The following is a 17,851-nucleotide window of genomic DNA, read 5'->3' on the forward strand; positions in this document are numbered from 1 at the left end:
ATAGAACATTGAATAATTTGATCAAAATCATCCTTGTGAATATCTTTTGATCGAGTATTATAATGCATTGTTTTCCAGAGAAAAAGTTTCGAGAGACTAACATGGACTCAGCAAAAGGTAGGAGGAGGAAGCGTGTCATGATGGCATCTGGAATCGGCACAAATATTACTGTGATACGTGGTGATGTATTAAGGATAGGTATGTTGCTTTGGCTTCGTTCTTCTCAGAATTAAAAGTTTTGTAAGTAATAATTGTATTAAAATAGAAAGGACATTGTTAGGATGGCCCCACCACAAAGAGTAAACTCATAGGAACATCTATTTTATCTTCAGAGAAATAGTGTCACTCAGGAACTGGAGGATGTCCCAAAATTCTCTCTAGTCATCACACTATACATGTGGTGTACAGCTGCGGTGCATTGTGATAGAACAAGCAAGCATACTGTGTTATGTCCTTCAGTAGTGTAGGGTGCGAGAAGACATTGTAACGGTCGAGAGTGCAGTCCGACCCCTCTGTGAATCCTCAGAATTCCAAACAGGCCAGTCTGTGCAAGGTGAAAAGCTGCAAAACAACAGCTGCAAAACAAAATACGCTTGCCAAAACTTCACGGCTATGCTGGCAGTAGGCCACAAGAGATAGTAAGAGTAATGCATAGGCAGTTTTAAGCAATCTTATGTAAATGAGTTTAAGCTTTATTAGTTAGCGTTAGGAGGCCTGTTACAGAGCCTGTCCCCCGAGCGAAGCTCCGACACATCGGGTTTTCCCCCACTGGTGACTGCGGCGTTTCCGGGGCTCCTGTCACGGGTGTCACGCTTTCAATAAACCAATATAGCACTCGCCTTCTGGGTGCAGCCTTGTTTCTGGGGAACCCGAGCCTGGTTGGTTACAAGTATTATCTGCTGTTAAAAATGTATTAGCTAACAAGCAAAGGCAATAGTAGTTCAAGACTTATCTTAAAATGTAAAACTACAGAAATAAAGCTGGAGGAGGAGCAATAAAGATATAACAGACATATGAGCAATTTTATTTTGTTCATTCTTAGTTGCCCACTACCATCTTGGTATTTTGCATAGGACCTTCATGTAAATATAGGTGTGCCCATATATCATGCTTGCATGCTAACCTGATTTATTGTTTTCAGCCAAATTTACTCATTCTGAGGCATTCACCACGTTCCTCTTGAAATAATTAGGGTTCCTCCTTTTTTCCTACGGGTCGTTATCTTTTCTGCCTTGACTAGTCAGAACTCTGATTTATCAGTCATCAGAACATGCTGTTGTCTTCTCCAGATTTTTACTGAAGAGGGACAAAATAAGAAAAGCTGGAGAGTAATTTTTATATAATTTATATAGTATATATATTTTAAACAATTTTAAAATGGTAACTATGTATCACATGGCCTCTCTAAATGCATCATCACTGGACTGAATAGTAAAGTTTCTCTTTGAGCTGCCATGATAAATGTGAGATCCACAAGCACTGCAGCCTTGATTTTGAATTCTCCATCTAAACTAAAATTCCTGTTTCCGTTGTCTGTTGCTACGAAGTGGTCTGTATCAACCTCTATCAACCATGTATGTCGTAAAAAGAAGAAGCCACATTTAAACATTGTTCATAGTCTTGGAGTGAAATCCTGACTCTGACAAAGTCAGTGTGAGTTTACCATCAACATCAATGGAGTCAGGATATCACCACTGATTCCTAAAGAACATTATAAACTCTCAAAGTGGTAAGAAGTTGTGGCAAAGACACAAAAGAGCCTCCACTTCAGCTTAAATGGAAGCTAGCTCACCTGGGAGCATTTGAGACTAGTTTTGCCTTACTTCGGATGTCAGTAAATAATACATGCCTCTCTCTTTACCTGCACTGAGGGAAGCTTCCATACACCTATATACACATAGAAAATATAGATATGGCAGTATATACGTATATGACATATATATTCATGAAGCTTAAAAAAGGTTCTAAAATGCCATTGGTTTCTAGGTTGTCCAGTGCATTCTAATCACAGAAACATGATTCGGTGGTTCTTCAGAAATCGTCCTGTTGAGGAAGTTAAAGACCTGGTTTATAGAGCCCTAATTGGAGGACGAATACTGGAGGTGAACACCGTGTCAGGTCAAATTGCTGGACAATACAGATGTCAAACTTCAACAAGCATAAAGCCATTGTCTGTTTGGGTAAATGTCAAGAAGGAAGGTTTGTTGAAAATTCTGTGACAAATACTTATTTTTAATAATATTTATCCCTTGCGTTTTGTGAACTTCTTTGCTCTATTGCTTATTTTTACATATAAAGTGTTACATATCCTCTTTTGTAAACACTAAGGTATATAATCAACTTTATAGGTATGAGTAGTCTCATTTCAGTCTAAGTTACACAAGTGCATAAATACAGGATCAAGGCCTTGAATTTTATGTGAATTCTGATTTTATTCACTTATTTTATACTATGTCATCAAGAAGCTAAGATAATGCTACTCAATTCAGCGACTTGATAGTTCACGCAGAGATGAAATCAGGCTGATTGTACTCAAAGATCTGCTTCAACAAGTCCTATATAGTGGAATCTTGACAGTGCAGTCTGACTCACAAAACTGTCTTTGGATAAAGATTGTAGCTATTAGATGATTGAGAATATGTTTGAGAATGTATCAATTATAATATTCATCTCTTGCTATTATTATAATGACCTTAAGTCTATTACAGTGATTGTTCTTAAATTTGTCAGTTTACCTTTAATAGATAGGGTATTTGCTCAGTATTTGCTGTATTACTATACCACTCTGTAGTTACTAGGTCATACCTAGACCAAAGTGTGGTTAATTATCCAAACCTACTTCAAATTTTTAAGGGTTGCTAGTAAGGCTCTGATCCTGCATAGTGATATGTGCCTGTGAGAGCCCCACTAGCTTCAGCATGCTACACATTTTATAGGGTGACTATGGTAAAATTGCTTGGAGTTAAGCAAGTGCAATGGCAATCCATTCGTTATGTAGTACAAAACATTCAATAGAACGTTAAGTTGACTGCGCACCCATTTAAATGATATACTGCATTATTAATACAAAAATAAGTAAAAATTAAAAATATATACCTACAATTAACTGATTATTGGTCCATGGAAGTGCCTGCCTTGTTGTCATCTTGCTGTCCTCCAGAGCGTGGGCTGCTAATCTGAGGGCTGGTAGTGAGAGAGAGAGAGAGAGAGGTGCAGGAGCCAGGGCAGTGGGCTGGGGGAATGTGGGGGAGGGCTGGGGTATGTGAGTGAGTTGCTGAAAATCATAGCTGGGTGTGTGTTCAGGAAGGCAGAAGTCAGGGATGTGGGGAGGATCTGGACGGGAGGCAGGGAGGAGCCCTGGGGCTGGGTTCTGGAACAATGTAAGCCATTGGATATTTTTACAGCAGTATAAAAAGACAGTAGCTGTGTGTACACTAGCCAGCTATTTTGAAATAGTCAGCCCTCAACTTCAAAATAGGGCGCAGCCCATCTACACGCATCGTGCACTATTTCAAAGTTAAAATCAACGTAAGGCAGCAAGACGTCAAAATTGCTATCTCCATCAGAAGATGGGAATAGCGCCCTGCTTCGATGTCCAGTCTCAAAGTAGGGCATATGTAGACAATCCGCATCCTGCTACATCAAAAGAGCGGGGTCCTCCACAGCGGCCATCAGCTGAGGGGTTGAGAGACGCTCTGTCCAGCCCCTGTGGGGCTTTATGGTCACTGCATGCACCAGCCCTTAAAGCTCCACGCCCCTGGATTTCCTGTTGCAGGAAGCTGAGTGTATGCAGTCAGCAGTACAGACACATGCACCCCCTTCAGATGCCCTGATCCAGCACCCATGGCAGCCAGCCAGCCCCTGAGTGCCCCCAGGGCACACCCCCCAGGGGGACCCAGGGCTCCCAGCCATCCAGCTGACGGGGGGAGAGGCGGACGCCAAGATCCGGGACCTGCTGGGGCTTTGGGGTGAGGAGGAGATGCTCCAGGTAATGGAGAGCAAGTGGCAGAATGCAGACACGTTTGCCTGGCTGTCCGAGGGCCTGGTCACCCGGGGTCGCCCTGTCTGCAGTCTTGACCATGTCAGGACTAAAGTCAAGGAGCTGCAGCAGGGTTACTCCCAGGCCCTGGACACGGCCAGCCAGTCTGGGGCCACCCCCGCCACTTGCCCCTTTTACAGGGAGCTCAGGGAGATCCTGGCCCCCAGTACACCTCCCCCCCCCAGCCACCCTTGACACCTTGGCTGAGGAGCCCCAGCAGGTCCTGGAGCTGGCGTGCAGCCTGGAGGCTAGCCCTGGACCCCAAAGGAGCCCACCCCGGGACAGTGGAGGAGGAGGAGGTCTCCAGTGACGGGGGGCTCCTGATTGACCTCCCTTCCCACAGCTCCAGCAGGGCGTCCACCCAACGGGTGTCTCCTGACCATGGGAGCAGACTGTCAGGTATGTACCCCGGGAGCACGCCCCCGGGTTAAGGGGCGGGGGCAAGGGACATGACCAGGGTCCCCCACAAACCCAGCTGACCCCGGCCCACCATTGCCCAGCCAGACCACAGCCCTAGGACAGCAGTGGCATGGCCCCCAGAGCCCATCACCACCTTCCCCCCAAGACAACACCATGCCCCATCCCTGGAGTTAGGGGGAAGCAGAACCCCTGAAGGGGGTCATCCACGGGGACACCAGACCCATCATCCTAGGGGACAAGGGACAGGGACCCAGCAGCAGAGGGGTGGGGGGCATGGGCCACAGGTCAGGGCCCAGACTAATGGATGTCTTCACTCTCCCCGCTCTTTTCCACAGCCACACCATCTGAGGGCCACTACAGTGCGGGCTCCACATCCTTCGTGCCGGACAGCCTGCCCGGGACATGGCGCCATGGAAGCCAGGCGACAGAGCAAGGACTGGCCCTGGGAAAAGCCTGCCACCGCCAGATGCCCAGAGCTGTGGGCATCCGCTGACCCCCAGGTCCTCACCACTCTCCAGCGCCAGGTGGAGGTGTCAGAGCACCACCTGCAAGTGGAGGGGCGCTGGCTCCACTTGCAGGAGCGGGTGCTGGACTGGCACCAGGAGGCCTGGGAGTCCTTCATGCAGACGTTCGAGCAGATTGCTGGGACCTTGGAGCAGATCGCCAAGCGGATGCCGCCCACCGCTGCTCCAGCCGCCCTCCACCTGCCCTGGAGCCTGCCAAGGAGGAGGACCATGGGGCTCAGAGCAGGTCTGGCCATACCTGCTGGTCCTTCCGGCCTCGACAGGGCCTCCGGCCCAGGTGTGGGTCATGCCCCCCCAACACCAGGCGCTGACCAGTAGGGAAGGGGTCCAAGGACTGGGCCCTCCAGGCCCCCGTCCTTTGTACATAGTGCCCCCCCTCATTATACATAGTTGTCGTGTCCTAACCCGCCTTTAGTAGCTGTTCCCCCCAGCCAATGTACATAGTTCCCCCTTCCTGTTTAAAAATATTCGTCGTTTTGTTGGTTTCAATAATGTTCAGGTTTATTTTTAAAACAAAAATGTGTGTCGTGTGCTCTCAGGGTGCAATAGTGTGGATGTGGGGGCAGTAGTGTGTTGTGTGTGTTAGGGGGGCAGTCAGTGGCCCACTGGGATGGCCCTGCCGGTGTTCACCCCACAGCCTGGTCGAAATGGGCCTGCAGGGCCTCCCGGACCTGGATCCCCTCATGGTCAGCTTGGTGGCTTGGGGCAGTAGCTGGCTGGGGATGGGCCGTGCCAGCCTCCACAGCCCAGCCCTACACGAAGGCCTCCCCCTTGCTCTCCACCATGTTGTGGAGTGCACAGCATGCGCCCACAGTGTGGGGGATGCTGGGGAGCCCCACATCCAGGCGGGTGAGGAGGCACCTCCAGCAGCCTTTGAGGCGGCCGAAAGTCCTCTCAATCACCTGGTGCGCTTGGTTCAGACGGGTGTTGAACCCCTCCTGTCTGGCACTGAGGTGGCCTGTGTAGGGGCGCATAAGTCATGGCTGGAGGGGGTAGGCAGCATCTGCCATGAGGCAGAGGGGCACGGTGGTGTCCCCCAGAGAGATCTCCCTCTGGGGAACGTAGGTCTCCGCCTCCAGTCGGCAGCACAGGCCTGAGTTCCTAAAAACGCGGGTGTTGTGGGTGCTGCTAGGCCAGCCAACATATATGTCCTGGAAGCGTCCCCGGCTGTCCACCATGGCCTGGAGGACCACCGAGTGGTAGCCCTTCCTGTTCAGGAAGCATCCTCCGCTGTGCTCCGGGGCATAAATGGGGATGTGGGTTCTATCCAGTGCCCCGAAGCAGTTGGAGAAGCCCATGCTGGCAAACCCCACGATGGCCGCATCCAGGTCCCTGAGGCACATGAGCCTGTGGAGCAGCAGAGCATTCAGCATGCGGACCACCTGCAGGGGGAGGACATGAGCACCTCTGAGGGATGTGTAGGATGTGCCTGTCCCCCCGAGCTGTCCCTGGGCTTCCCCATGCCCCCCGGAGTTCCCCCTCCCCAGGGTCCCCCCACCCCCATGGTTGCCTCCTGGGCCTACTTACCTTCATGATGACAGCCCCAATGGTGGCCTTGCCCACACCAAACTGCTGTCCTATGGATTGGTAGCTGTCCGGAGTGGCCAGCTTCTAGACAGCAATGCCGACCCATTTCTTGACAGTGAGGGCACACCACACAGGGGTATCCTGGTGCCGCGGGGCAGGGGTGAGCCACTGGCAGAGCTCAAGGAATGTCTGCTGGTTCATCTGGAAATTCTGGAGCCAGTGGTCCATCGTTCCACTCCTCGAGAATCAGGTGCTCCCACCACTCCATGCTGGTGGGGTACCTCCATAGCCAGTGGTGCACCCGGTTGGGGGGCGGGGCCAGGAGGGCCCCATTGTGTTCTGGGGTGGCTCCTTCATCCCCCGAGGAGGAGAGCTCGTCTTCCAGGAGGTCCTGGGTGGCCTCCTCCGCAGCGCCGAGCAGGGCGGCCTCTGCCTTAGATATGGCCCTGAGGGCTTCTGGCTGCTGCAGCTGCTGCTGCAGCTGGGGGTCTGTGCTGCATGCACGGGGTCTGCAACCTGTCAGCTCTGCAGCCCTCGTGCTGTGCAGGCTGCCCTTTAAGGGGGTGGCTTGCTGTTGCCCCAGAAGGGCTAGTCCACCCTGTGACCCTGTCTGCAGGCTTTCATAGCCCCCTTATTTTGATTGGGGCTGCTTTTGTGTGTAGGCACTCCCCCGCAGGGCCCATTTCAATGCAGCACTTTCCTACGTTGATGTCGAACGTCAACAGCACCAGCCCTGGAGGATGTGGGGACGCTACACATCGAAATAGCTTATTTCAATTTCGCTATGTTGAAATAAGCTATTTCGACACAGTGTCCCAGTGTACACGTAGCTAGTGAAACCTACTAGGCCAGTTTTAACACACACACATACCATTTAAATTTCACTGAAGTCAGTGGATTTACAACAGATGTGTTATGGTGCCTGTTAGTTTCCTAGTTGCTGCCTTTGAGCCACCCCTTCTTCCCCCTGCCCTCTTTGCAGTCGTGGCCTAGCTAGCTCCTCAATTCCCCATGGCAGGGTTGGATTAAGATAAGGGCTGCAGTCTACTGGTTCAAATACTCCTTCCCAAACAAATGCTAAAACTTGATGGAAATCACTTACCTGGAAATCCAACTCTAACTGAATTTGTTTAAAGAGCCCTCCCACCTCCTCCAGCTTTTGCAGCTAGCACCTTAAACAGACAGCCCGTGCTGCTTAAAGAGCTGTCTCTTTAAAATTCAGGTCTCTGCTTTAAAACATATGGGACAATTAGCCTATGGGTTTTTTTTTTATAGTTGGGACCTTCTCCGGGGAGCTAAAAAAAGGGAGAGTCATGGCAAAAATGGGACAGATGGTCACCTTAGTATTGTAGGACTGGTGCCTGAGAGAGACTTACATACACACTTACAGTAGAGTAGATCTCCTCCACAAACACTTTACGGTGACATGCATAAGTTTTAAGTGTGCCTGTAATTCATTTGTACTGTAAAAAAATAAAAAGAGTAGGGAGTGTGATTCTGAGAAGTGCGGAAGAAAGCTAGGTACCCAAGTCACACTGAAAGTTTGGGGGTTGGACCCCTGCCTCCCTTAGACATTTTTGAAATTCTCACCCAATAAGTCAGTATCAGGAGAATCCTAAAGGAATTTGCACTGATTTTCACCTGTTCTAATATTATTATAAACATTGATATGTACCTGGGGAATTTTAAACAATACAAAAGTCAAAAACAAAGGGCCTTGCTCATATATTACAGATATGTTTTGGCTTACTGTTTATGAACAAAAGTCCAATAGAAGATATCATGTGTGATCCTGCAGCCTTTTACTTGGATAAGGATGAGTAGTTCCAATGACTGTCACTAGATAGTGAATGAGGACTAACTTATGTAACGTCTTGCAGGATCAGAACCCACATTATCTGGTTATGACAACGTAGCAATTTTACTCACATTGTCAAAATATTGCCTATTGATGACCAGTAAAGCTAAGAATTATTTCATTAAAACTATGGGAAAACATTACAAGTGAGGGTCATATCCTGTCCTCACTCCTTTAATGTGTATGTTATTGAAGGTAGTAGAATTTTGCCTATGTATCTAGCTAATTATATGGCATCTACAGACTTCTGTCTGCTGCATTTTGCTTGTTCATATTGATATTGGTCAGTATTTCTACTGGGAATTTTTTCCCAGTCATGAGTTTTGATTCTGAGAATTGCACATGTAGATTGTTCATTTATATACCCAAACATTTTAAAAATTGCAAAGACTTCTTTGGTGTTTTTTGTACGGTAGGAAATGCTGCATGATGTCATCGTAGTTAAACAAACAATACAATCTCTCCATCACAGCTGCAGTTAGTAAATTTAACCATATCTGCTTTGTGAAAAGACCTTTGGTATTAAGAAATTCAGAAGTAATTAGGAAACACTGAAAAACAATAAGTTAAAGAATCAAAACAAAAAAGCAGTCCAGTAGCATGTTAAAGACTAAAAAATAATTTATTAGGTGATGAGCTTTCGTGGGACAGACCGACTTCTTCAGACCATAGCCATACTAGAACATGGCTATGATCTGAAGAAGTGGGTCTGTCCCACAAAAGCTCATCACCTAATAAATTATTTTGTTAGTCTTTAAAGTGCTACTGGACTGCTTTTTTGTTTTGATGGTATATAGACTAGCACGGCTTTCTCTCTGTTGTTATTAAAGAATTCAGTGTGTGCTGTAGGATAGAGACTGTGGACACAGCTGGTAGCTATCAGTTTTCCTTAATTATATTATTTCAGAAAAATGTGAGTCCTGTAGTCACATAAAAATCTGTCAACGTTACATAGTAATTCATCTTTTACGGTGTGTCAAAAACCGTGGAAAGAAAATCATTTGGAATTGTGACCAAATGTAACGACTATAATTGTTGGAGATGATCAGTCTTTAATGTAATGTGTTTTTTTAAATATCCTGTTTCACCTTGCTTTAGTGGCTAATTATTTATGCATTAGATGCATTTTCTGTAGTTTATACCAGGCAAGAGTCTCTTAAATCTTGAAATTATACAAGAGGTCTGGAGTAATTATAAGATCTATACAGAATAGGCTCTTTACAGAACAGCAAGAAATGTGGAGAGCAATATGTCCAGCTTCCTTTTTTTAATGCTCACTTTATGAAAAGTGCTATGGAAGTCTTTAAAGAAGTTCATAATTTCCTACTGTGAGAGTTTCTGTGCTTCTTCACTTATGGTGATCCCACTGATTTCCTAGGGAGGTTCATGTGCATGCCTGAAGGCAGAATTCGATCTAATGTGTTTGACAGCAACTAAGATTTTTTCCCTCATAAATGTGGTAGCTATCAGTCTAATGGCAACTGCAGTATACAATACATTTTCTGCTCAAATACTATCTGTAATGGTTTTTCACACTAGTTTTCATTTCCATTTCTTCTCTTATTGAAAAAGACTATAAATGGGAATATGCTGAATGGAGTCCTTGCTCTGTCACCTGTGGGAATTTAGGAACCTACTTCAGAAGGCTGCAGTGTGTAAATTCAGAAAAACAAAAAGTGAATGAATCATTTTGTGAAGACCATCAGAAGCCAGTGGTTAGTTATCAATCCTGCAACAAGCATGACTGCCCTGCCAGGTAAACCCGCTCCTTTTGTGTTTTGATTTGTATTAATATTTCCCTTTAAAATATGCTCACAAACCCTTGAAATTGTTTCTGTTTGTTCTCCTGTGACTCTGAAATATACCCAGGATGGGTCCCATGTCAAGGGAGACATGAAGAGCGACCATCAGCAATTACAGGAATTCTAATTCTTCTACAGATGGCGTGGCATTCAGTCAGAATTTTAAGCAAGTTGATATTGAAACAGCATAGCAGAGCTTGAAATTTCAAAGTATCTAGCAGAGGGGTCCCCCTGCAATCATTTTTAAGGCCAAAATGAATTCTTAAAATGCAACTGATTTATATTTGTGGATTGGATGGTAAAAGCCTGGTAAAACATACTTGCTTAGGAAGTAGTCTCAGAGAGGTAGCCATGTTAGTCTGTAGCTTCACAAATAACAAACAGTCCCATAGCACCTTAAAGACTTACAAATTTATTAGCTTTCGTGGGTAAGATCCACTTCTTGTTCTTTAAGGTGCCACAGGACTGCTTATTATTTGCTAAGGATGTGTTAATGGTAATAAATGAAAGAGCTGCAGTAGCAGCACACTTGCGATATTACTTTTAGATATGGTTTGGCTATGCATCCTGTCCCAGATTAACTTCAAGCTTTCCCAAAATTTCCTCCAGTTTCCAAGTGGAGTGGGGCCACTCACTGGGACTGGCTAATCTGCTTGTGAAGTAGTCTGTGTCTAGCTCTACTTGGTTTTAAACGTTGTTTGGAAAAGAGTGGTGCAAAGCGTGCTTTCTCCTCTGTGCGCACTTGCACAGGACCCTGAATCTTGGACTTTGCACGTCCAAACAACAAAGTTAGAGTGTGGTTAGCATCAATTGTGGTGCTAGACAGCAGAGCTTGCCATGGACTATTGTTACACCCTGGCTAGCAGAACAGGGTTGATGCAGAGGGAGGGAAAAGTCATGCATGTGTGTTGGAGTTGCTGGTCATTGGAAAATTGTGGAAGGGAAGTGATTTGTCCTTAACTTACAATTGCCAGTATGTTCTAAATTTTGTGTTATGTGCGTGTGTGTGTGTGTGTGTGTGTGTGTGTATATATATATATATATATATATATATATATATATATATATATACACACACACACCCCTATAAAAACATAGCAACTAATAAATATAAGAAGAAAGTTATTTCTATTTCAATATTTGAGCCAAAAAACAGATCACTCTGAATTGTGAGTCAGGCTGTCCCATAACAAACAGATTTTCTGCCAATGGAAAAACACTAAAATAGAAATAATAATATGAAAGAGTTTGAGAGGTCTGGGCTCCACTGCAAGGTTATTTTCTTTCGTTTTTTGTTTTTGTTTTTTGTTGTTTTTTTTCTAAAGTCAGGCCAGTCAACTCAAGTGAAAGAAAGGAGAGAGTAATGCCAATACCTTGGGTAATTATGCACATCTGTGCAGAATTCCAAACACTTGATGAATTCTGGAACTCACGTTGGCAAACTGTATTAAACTGGTCCCAGAGTAATTACATCAAAACTCTTGCAGTTAACTCATATAACAAAATATACTAATAACTAAGTTCTCTCTGACCTAAAGTATTCATTATGTTGCTTTAGCTTACTGTCTTACTTCTACTGTGTATTTTGCATAGATTTGTTAGAATTTTCAAATATTTTATTAATATACATGTAGTTAATTAGAATTTTGCATTAGACTGCATGAATTGTAATGTTTATTTCCATATCTACTGTGCTTAAATTTTTCTCTATTTACACTGGCATTTTATATAGTAACAAAATGTATAGCCCTGTTAGTTGGTATTGTAACAAAATTGAACAGCTGGCATGCAGCACTTGCAAGACTAACAAAATGATTTATTAGGTGATGAGCTTTTGTGGGACAGAGAAGAATGAAATTATCTGAGTGTATTCCCTTAATAAAAACATTTTCTTTAATAACAGAACCCATGTCTCCTACTCAAAGAGGGTCTCCTGATAGCTAAGAAATGGGCCTAGCTGGAGCTGCTAGTGACTGTCACAAACTCCCTTTTTTCCTGTTGCTTCCAGTATGGTCACTGATCAGGGAGGGAAAGTAGAAAGCATTGGACCCTCCACCTCCTGTGCATTACTGTTTAGCCACTGGGCCACTCCCAGGCTGACTCATATTCGTATGTGGAATTCAATCATAGGTACTGACATAGCAAAACATTTCAGAATTTGCTTACCTTGAAGCTCATGCTGGGACTTAGAATGTACTAAGTCCTTGCTGACCTGGGGACATACTGACCTATTATACAAATACTGTAATTGTGTACAAAAATGAAAGAATTAAATGAAATTTGTACGTGGTTTGAAAGAAAGATGAAATGGACAAAAAAACAGGTGTCCTACTTTTAAATGCAGTAATCCATCCTGAGTGGGTAAACTACTCAACTACAAAGGAGCAAGATCATTGCTGATGAGTATAGCACATCCCTCCTGTTATCACAATTACGCTTAAAAGTAATGCCCCAAGCCCTATTTTTAGGATGGATTTAGAAAATTATTAAATAGAATGAAATGAACTACATCTTGCTTCTTCTGTTGTGCCTGTTGTTCCCAGGTGCTCAAATAAACACTAAATTATCCAATATATCATTACTAGAAAAATGTTCAGGTCAGTCCTTTACATAACAAGGACAATGTCTACACCACAGAGATCTTTTGAAAGAAACCCTTCTGGAAGATCTCTTCTGAAAGAACTTCCGAAAGACTGCTTCCACACACAAAAAAAGTGGATCAAAAGAGTGGTCTGGTCTTTTGAAAGAGTGTCCAAACAGCCTCCACTCTTTTGAAGCAACAGGCCAGGGACTGAAAAATCAGGTGCCCTGAGGACCACTTTTTCAAAAGAAGGGCCCTGCAGAGCATCTACACACTTTCTCTTTCGAAGGAAGGCGCTCCTCCTGAAACAGGAGTGGAAGAGCACTTTCAAAAGGAGAGCCACATTCTTTTGATTTACTTTTGAAAGAAAGCTTTTTGTGTGTAGACACTCTGCAGGATCTTTTGAAAGAGCCACCTTCTTTTGAAAATCTTTCAAAAGAACTTGCTATTGTACATGCAGCCAGGCTGTTTACTAACAAATTTTGGTGACCTGTGGCACCTGTTACATTAATTACATTTGGCTCACTACATGTTGTTGTAGAATGTAAGCTATGAAACAGAGTGTGTGTTGTCAGTTCTGAAAGAATCTCTTAGGCTACGTCTACACGTGCACCCAACTTCGAAATAGCTTATTTCGATGTTGTGACATCGAAATAGGCTATTTCGATGAATAACGTCTACACGTCCTCCCGGGCTGGCAACGTCGATGTTCAACTTCGACGTTGCTCAGCCCAACATCGAAATAGGCACAGCGAGGGAACGTCTACACGCCAAAGTAGCACACATCGAAATAAGGGAGCCAGGCACAGCTGCAGACAGGGTCACGGGGCGGACTCAACAGCAAGCCGCTCCCTTAAAGGGCCCCTCCCAGACACACTTTCATTAAACAGTGCAAGATACACAGAGCCAACAACTAGTTGCAGACCCTGTATATGCAGCACGGATCCCCAGCTGCAGCAGCAGCAGCCAGAAGCCCTGGGCTAAGGGCTGCTGCCCACGGTGACCACAGAGCCCCGCAAGGGCTGGAGAGAGAGTATCTCTCAACCCCCCAGCTGATGGCCGCCATGGAGGACCCCGCTATTTCGATGTTGCGGGACGCGGATCGTCTACACGTCCCTACTTCGATGTTGAACGTCGAAGTAGGGCGCTATTCCCATCCGCTCATGGGGTTAGCGACTTCGACGTCTCGCCGCCTAACGTCGATTTCAACTTCGAAATAGCGCCCAACACGTGTAGACGTGACGGGCGCTATTTCGAAGTTACTGCCGCTACTTCGAAGTAGCGTGCACGTGTAGACGCAGCCTTAGAGTCATAGATTTTTAAAGCTAAATGGGATCATTATGGTCAACAGTGGATCCTCTGTAACTTGAAATCTTTGAACTGTGGTCTAAGGTCTTCAGTAACTCAGCCACAGGTAAGGGGCATATTACACGAGTGGGTGGGTAAGGTCCTGTGGCCTGAAATGTGCAGGAGGTTAGACTAGATGAACATGATGGTCCCTTCTATGAGTAGTCTTGTAGCCTGACCTCCAGGATAACATAGGCCAAAGAAATCCACCCAGTAGTTTCTTCATAAAGTCCATAACTACTTCTTAAAAGGTTGTCTTCTGAAAATCATCCTTATTAGTCATGGCTCAGGAGAACTATTGCTTGGAAAGTCATAATACTGGCTCATATTTTTCTCAGATTAAGGAAATGACTTTAGGCAAACTTGCAACTATTATGGCTAGTTCCTGTAGTTTTTATTTTTGGAGAAGTTGCTGTGAGATACTGCTGTGTTTGCATTATTTTCATATTTTTGTCCATTTATCTTACCTCAGTTGGGTGACTAGTCCATGGTCTGAGTGCTCTGCTTCTTGTGGTAATGGATTTCGCCAACGACAAGTAACTTGTCAACAAACAAAAGCGAATGGCACTACCTTGAGATTGTCACCAGATGCCTGTGTCAGCAAAGATAGCCCACTGAGGAAGAAAACTTGCACAGTTCATTCGTGTACAGAGTGGATAACTCAGTCATGGGGACAGGTAATATACCATCTGAAAATCCTGACTGGAAACTCACAGTTGTGCCACCACATTGCGATATTTAAATTTCTGATGTCTATGCTTTGTAGTCCTCTAACTGCTGAAATCTTCATAGGTATTTTTTCATATAACAATAGTTAATATTTGTTTTGTGGCGTTATATAGAAGGCTTTAATTGGCATTAGGGCTTGTATATAGCCAAAATGAAAAAGTCCCAGTGGGGTAAGTTATTGTGAGGTTTCCGACAGTGGTTTTGAAAAGTCTTGCCCCTCTATTTTGCTACGTGTAGAAAGTTAACTTTATCAGGCAAAGAAAAGGTATTTTGTGGAGATGTGAGCAGGGCATATGTAAATTTTAGCTGACAAGTGAGTCCTGCACAGAAAACAAAACATATGCTTTGAAATCCTAACATGAGCACTGCTCAGCAGCCTGGGGTTGTTTTCTTTCCCTCCCTCCCTCACCAGTACTGGTACATTGCTTTTAGTTCACTTGTGCTGGAACCAGCATCGCTGAGAGCAGAGCCGTGCCCAGTGGCAAGGTGGGAGTGCTCTATGTCACAAAAGGGGCAGGCCTAGATTTGAATGGGTGTGGCAAATCACACAAAGCCAGCTCCCGCCCCCACCTCCCAGCTACACACAGCAATGGCACAGCTCTGCCACTGGAATTCAAAGGATCCCAGAGCTTCAGCCAAAACTGCATGAACAGTGGGTCCTACACAGGGGCTGGATGGTAAGTTTCTGGCAATGGATTTGCTGGAGGGATCTGAGTGGAAAAAGGGACAGCTGGTAAATCCCCCCGGAGTATTAACAGAATAAACAAGGGGTTACCTGCACTGTACACTTTTGTTTGCCAGCGAGTTCCAGACCTCTATTAATGAATTTGTGACCTGTTTAAATCCATATTAAATGTCTCTTGTCCTTTTTTTGGTATAGGCAAAGAAATAATGTTTTAATGGACCATGACCTGTGATATAAAAATAAGCAGATATGTTCTGTTTGATGCACACCTACATAAAGAATATCTTTTTCTGTAAAGATATTTTTAAATATTTATTTCTCTAGTGTTCTGGTCACTGTGTGGGCCCATCTGTGGGTTTACAGCACCGTCATGTTATATGTCAACATCGCAATGGATCCTTCCTTCCAGACTCTTATTGTGATGAAAGAAAGAGGTATGAAGTTTCAGTCAGTACAGAAATTGTCGTGGCAAGTTGGATGCTTTAGGTCAGTGTTTCTTAAAGGGTGTTTTGTGGAACTCTGGTACTCTATGAACAACTCGCAAGGGAGCTGCGAGAATCTGATGCTTTTTTGATATCATACACTGATGGTCTATATGTTCTGTTATCACAACCAGATACAATGTTACTTCTTCATTGCTATGACACCTGGTTAAATTACTTCATTTTGGTTTTGGTATATGTGTTTCGGGGAGGGGATGGGGTTTGACAACCATTTTTTTAAAGAAAATTTCCATAGGTGTTCTGCATTAAAAATATTATTGTTCGGTGTTCTGTAGTCTCAAAAAGTTTAAGAAACACTGATCTAGATAATGCTTTTTACTTTAAAGTGTCTTCCATCCAATATCTCAGAGCCCTTTTATAAACATGGAATTAAGCCAGTCCCCCAGGAAATAAGTGATATTATTATTCCAATGCTGCATACTGGATAAACTCAAGGCCCAGAGAAGTTAGCTGACTTTCCAAAGCCAGGAATAGAACCATGCAGTCTTGATTCCTGGTCCCATGTTCAAACCATGCGCCTAAATAACATTAATCACACAAAGGACAACATTAGTCCAGGGTAGGAGTCAGGGTCAAAAAAAATTTAAGGATGATGGCCAGGAAGGAGACATGGAAAGATAATATGGAACCAAGGTGCTTAATTTTATCTTAGAGATTGTGACTTTCTTTTCAGGCATCACTTGGATTGACTATCACTGTTAATTGTAAGTGATACTGAAAAAACTCAGAAATAAAACACCATCCTTTGCTATTTCTGAATCCTTCTAATCCTTGCACTGAACCTCTCCCCTGCTGAAAGACAGGGTAGGAGAACAGCGTGTCAGACACCACAATAAAATTCAAGTTCTGCCTTACTCTAGAACAGGAATGTCACTTCCTTTTACACTGTTTGATTCCTAAATGGACTAACATGGGCACAATGTGTGTCTTTGACTTACGACCACTTAATGACAAAACAGACCATTGGGAAACGGGAATTTTTTCTCTGTACCATGCATATATTGTGGGTAACAGATTTTTACTTTTTAATATCCAACTGTATTTTGGGTCCAGTAAAACATTAAAATTAAATAAGTCTACCTTTTAATAGAGGCCTGCCATAGTTCTCTTACCATTGTTAAACTGGGCCTCTCCAGGTAATACCAATCAGGACTTGTCTACACTACCACCTTCCTTAGAAGTAAGGATGGTAATTAAGATGTTGGGAGTTTACTAATGAAGTGCTGCCATGCATAGGGAGCAGCACTTCATTAAGCAAAACATTCCCCCCCCAACGGCAACTTCAAAGTTTTAAAGCACTTCATTAGTAAACTCCCAACACCCTAATTACCATCCTTCCTTCGAGGGAAGGTGGTAGTGTAGACACAGCCTCTGAGTACTGTACTGAATACTGTGTTTTGTAAAATTACGGCACTCTTTTGGGCATCATAGTATGTAGCATATAGATCAATTTTGAGAGAACTAAAATAAGGCGCTTCAGAAGCACACAGTATGCTTCCTCTGAGCGTATGATGCCAAAGCTGTCCACCCTTTTACATTTAGGCTAAGAAACAGAACATTGAATAAAGAAGAGGTTATAATACTGATGATGTGTTCTCCACAGCCATGTCCTTCCTAGGCATTCTTTTGTTTTCTTTTTAGCTTCTAAGTAAATCCTGGTTAAAGGAAAATTACAGTTTTGGCATCACAACAACATCTTAATTCTAGAAGATTGTGTAGCTCTATGTGGGATATTTTTGGCATGTGCTTAAATGTTTTACTGAATCCTGGCCTACATAAAGGTGGTATACTTTCAAAAATTAATAGAACAATTTGCCCAATATTAATGACTGACTT

General features: G+C 44.2%; 1 protein-coding gene across 12 annotated transcripts in view; it reads left to right on the forward strand.

Moving 5' to 3' along the window:
* Nucleotides 1-17,851, forward strand: part of ADAMTSL3 (ADAMTS like 3) — a 340,842-nt gene that overhangs the window by 318,628 nt on the left and 4,363 nt on the right. For 10 of the 12 annotated variants that reach the window (XR_012647201.1, XM_075007108.1, XM_075007101.1 and 7 more), the window contains 5 exons: nt 79-198; nt 1,987-2,199; nt 9,941-10,124; nt 14,571-14,775; nt 15,837-15,946. Coding sequence is in view for 11 of the 12 variants with exons in the window: in XM_075007108.1 (XP_074863209.1) it covers nt 79-198; nt 1,987-2,199; nt 9,941-10,124; nt 14,571-14,775; nt 15,837-15,946 (832 nt within the window). In the remaining variant the exon portion in view is untranslated. Of the gene's footprint in view, nt 1-78; nt 199-1,986; nt 2,200-9,940; nt 10,125-14,570; nt 14,776-15,836; nt 15,999-17,851 lie in introns of all 12 variants that reach the window. The other 2 variants (XM_075007109.1, XM_075007110.1) reach the window with 2 other exon arrangements.

The sequence above is a fragment of the Carettochelys insculpta genome, chromosome 12 (assembly GCF_033958435.1).
Source record: "Carettochelys insculpta isolate YL-2023 chromosome 12, ASM3395843v1, whole genome shotgun sequence".
NCBI classification, from domain to species: domain Eukaryota; kingdom Metazoa; phylum Chordata; order Testudines; family Carettochelyidae; genus Carettochelys; species Carettochelys insculpta.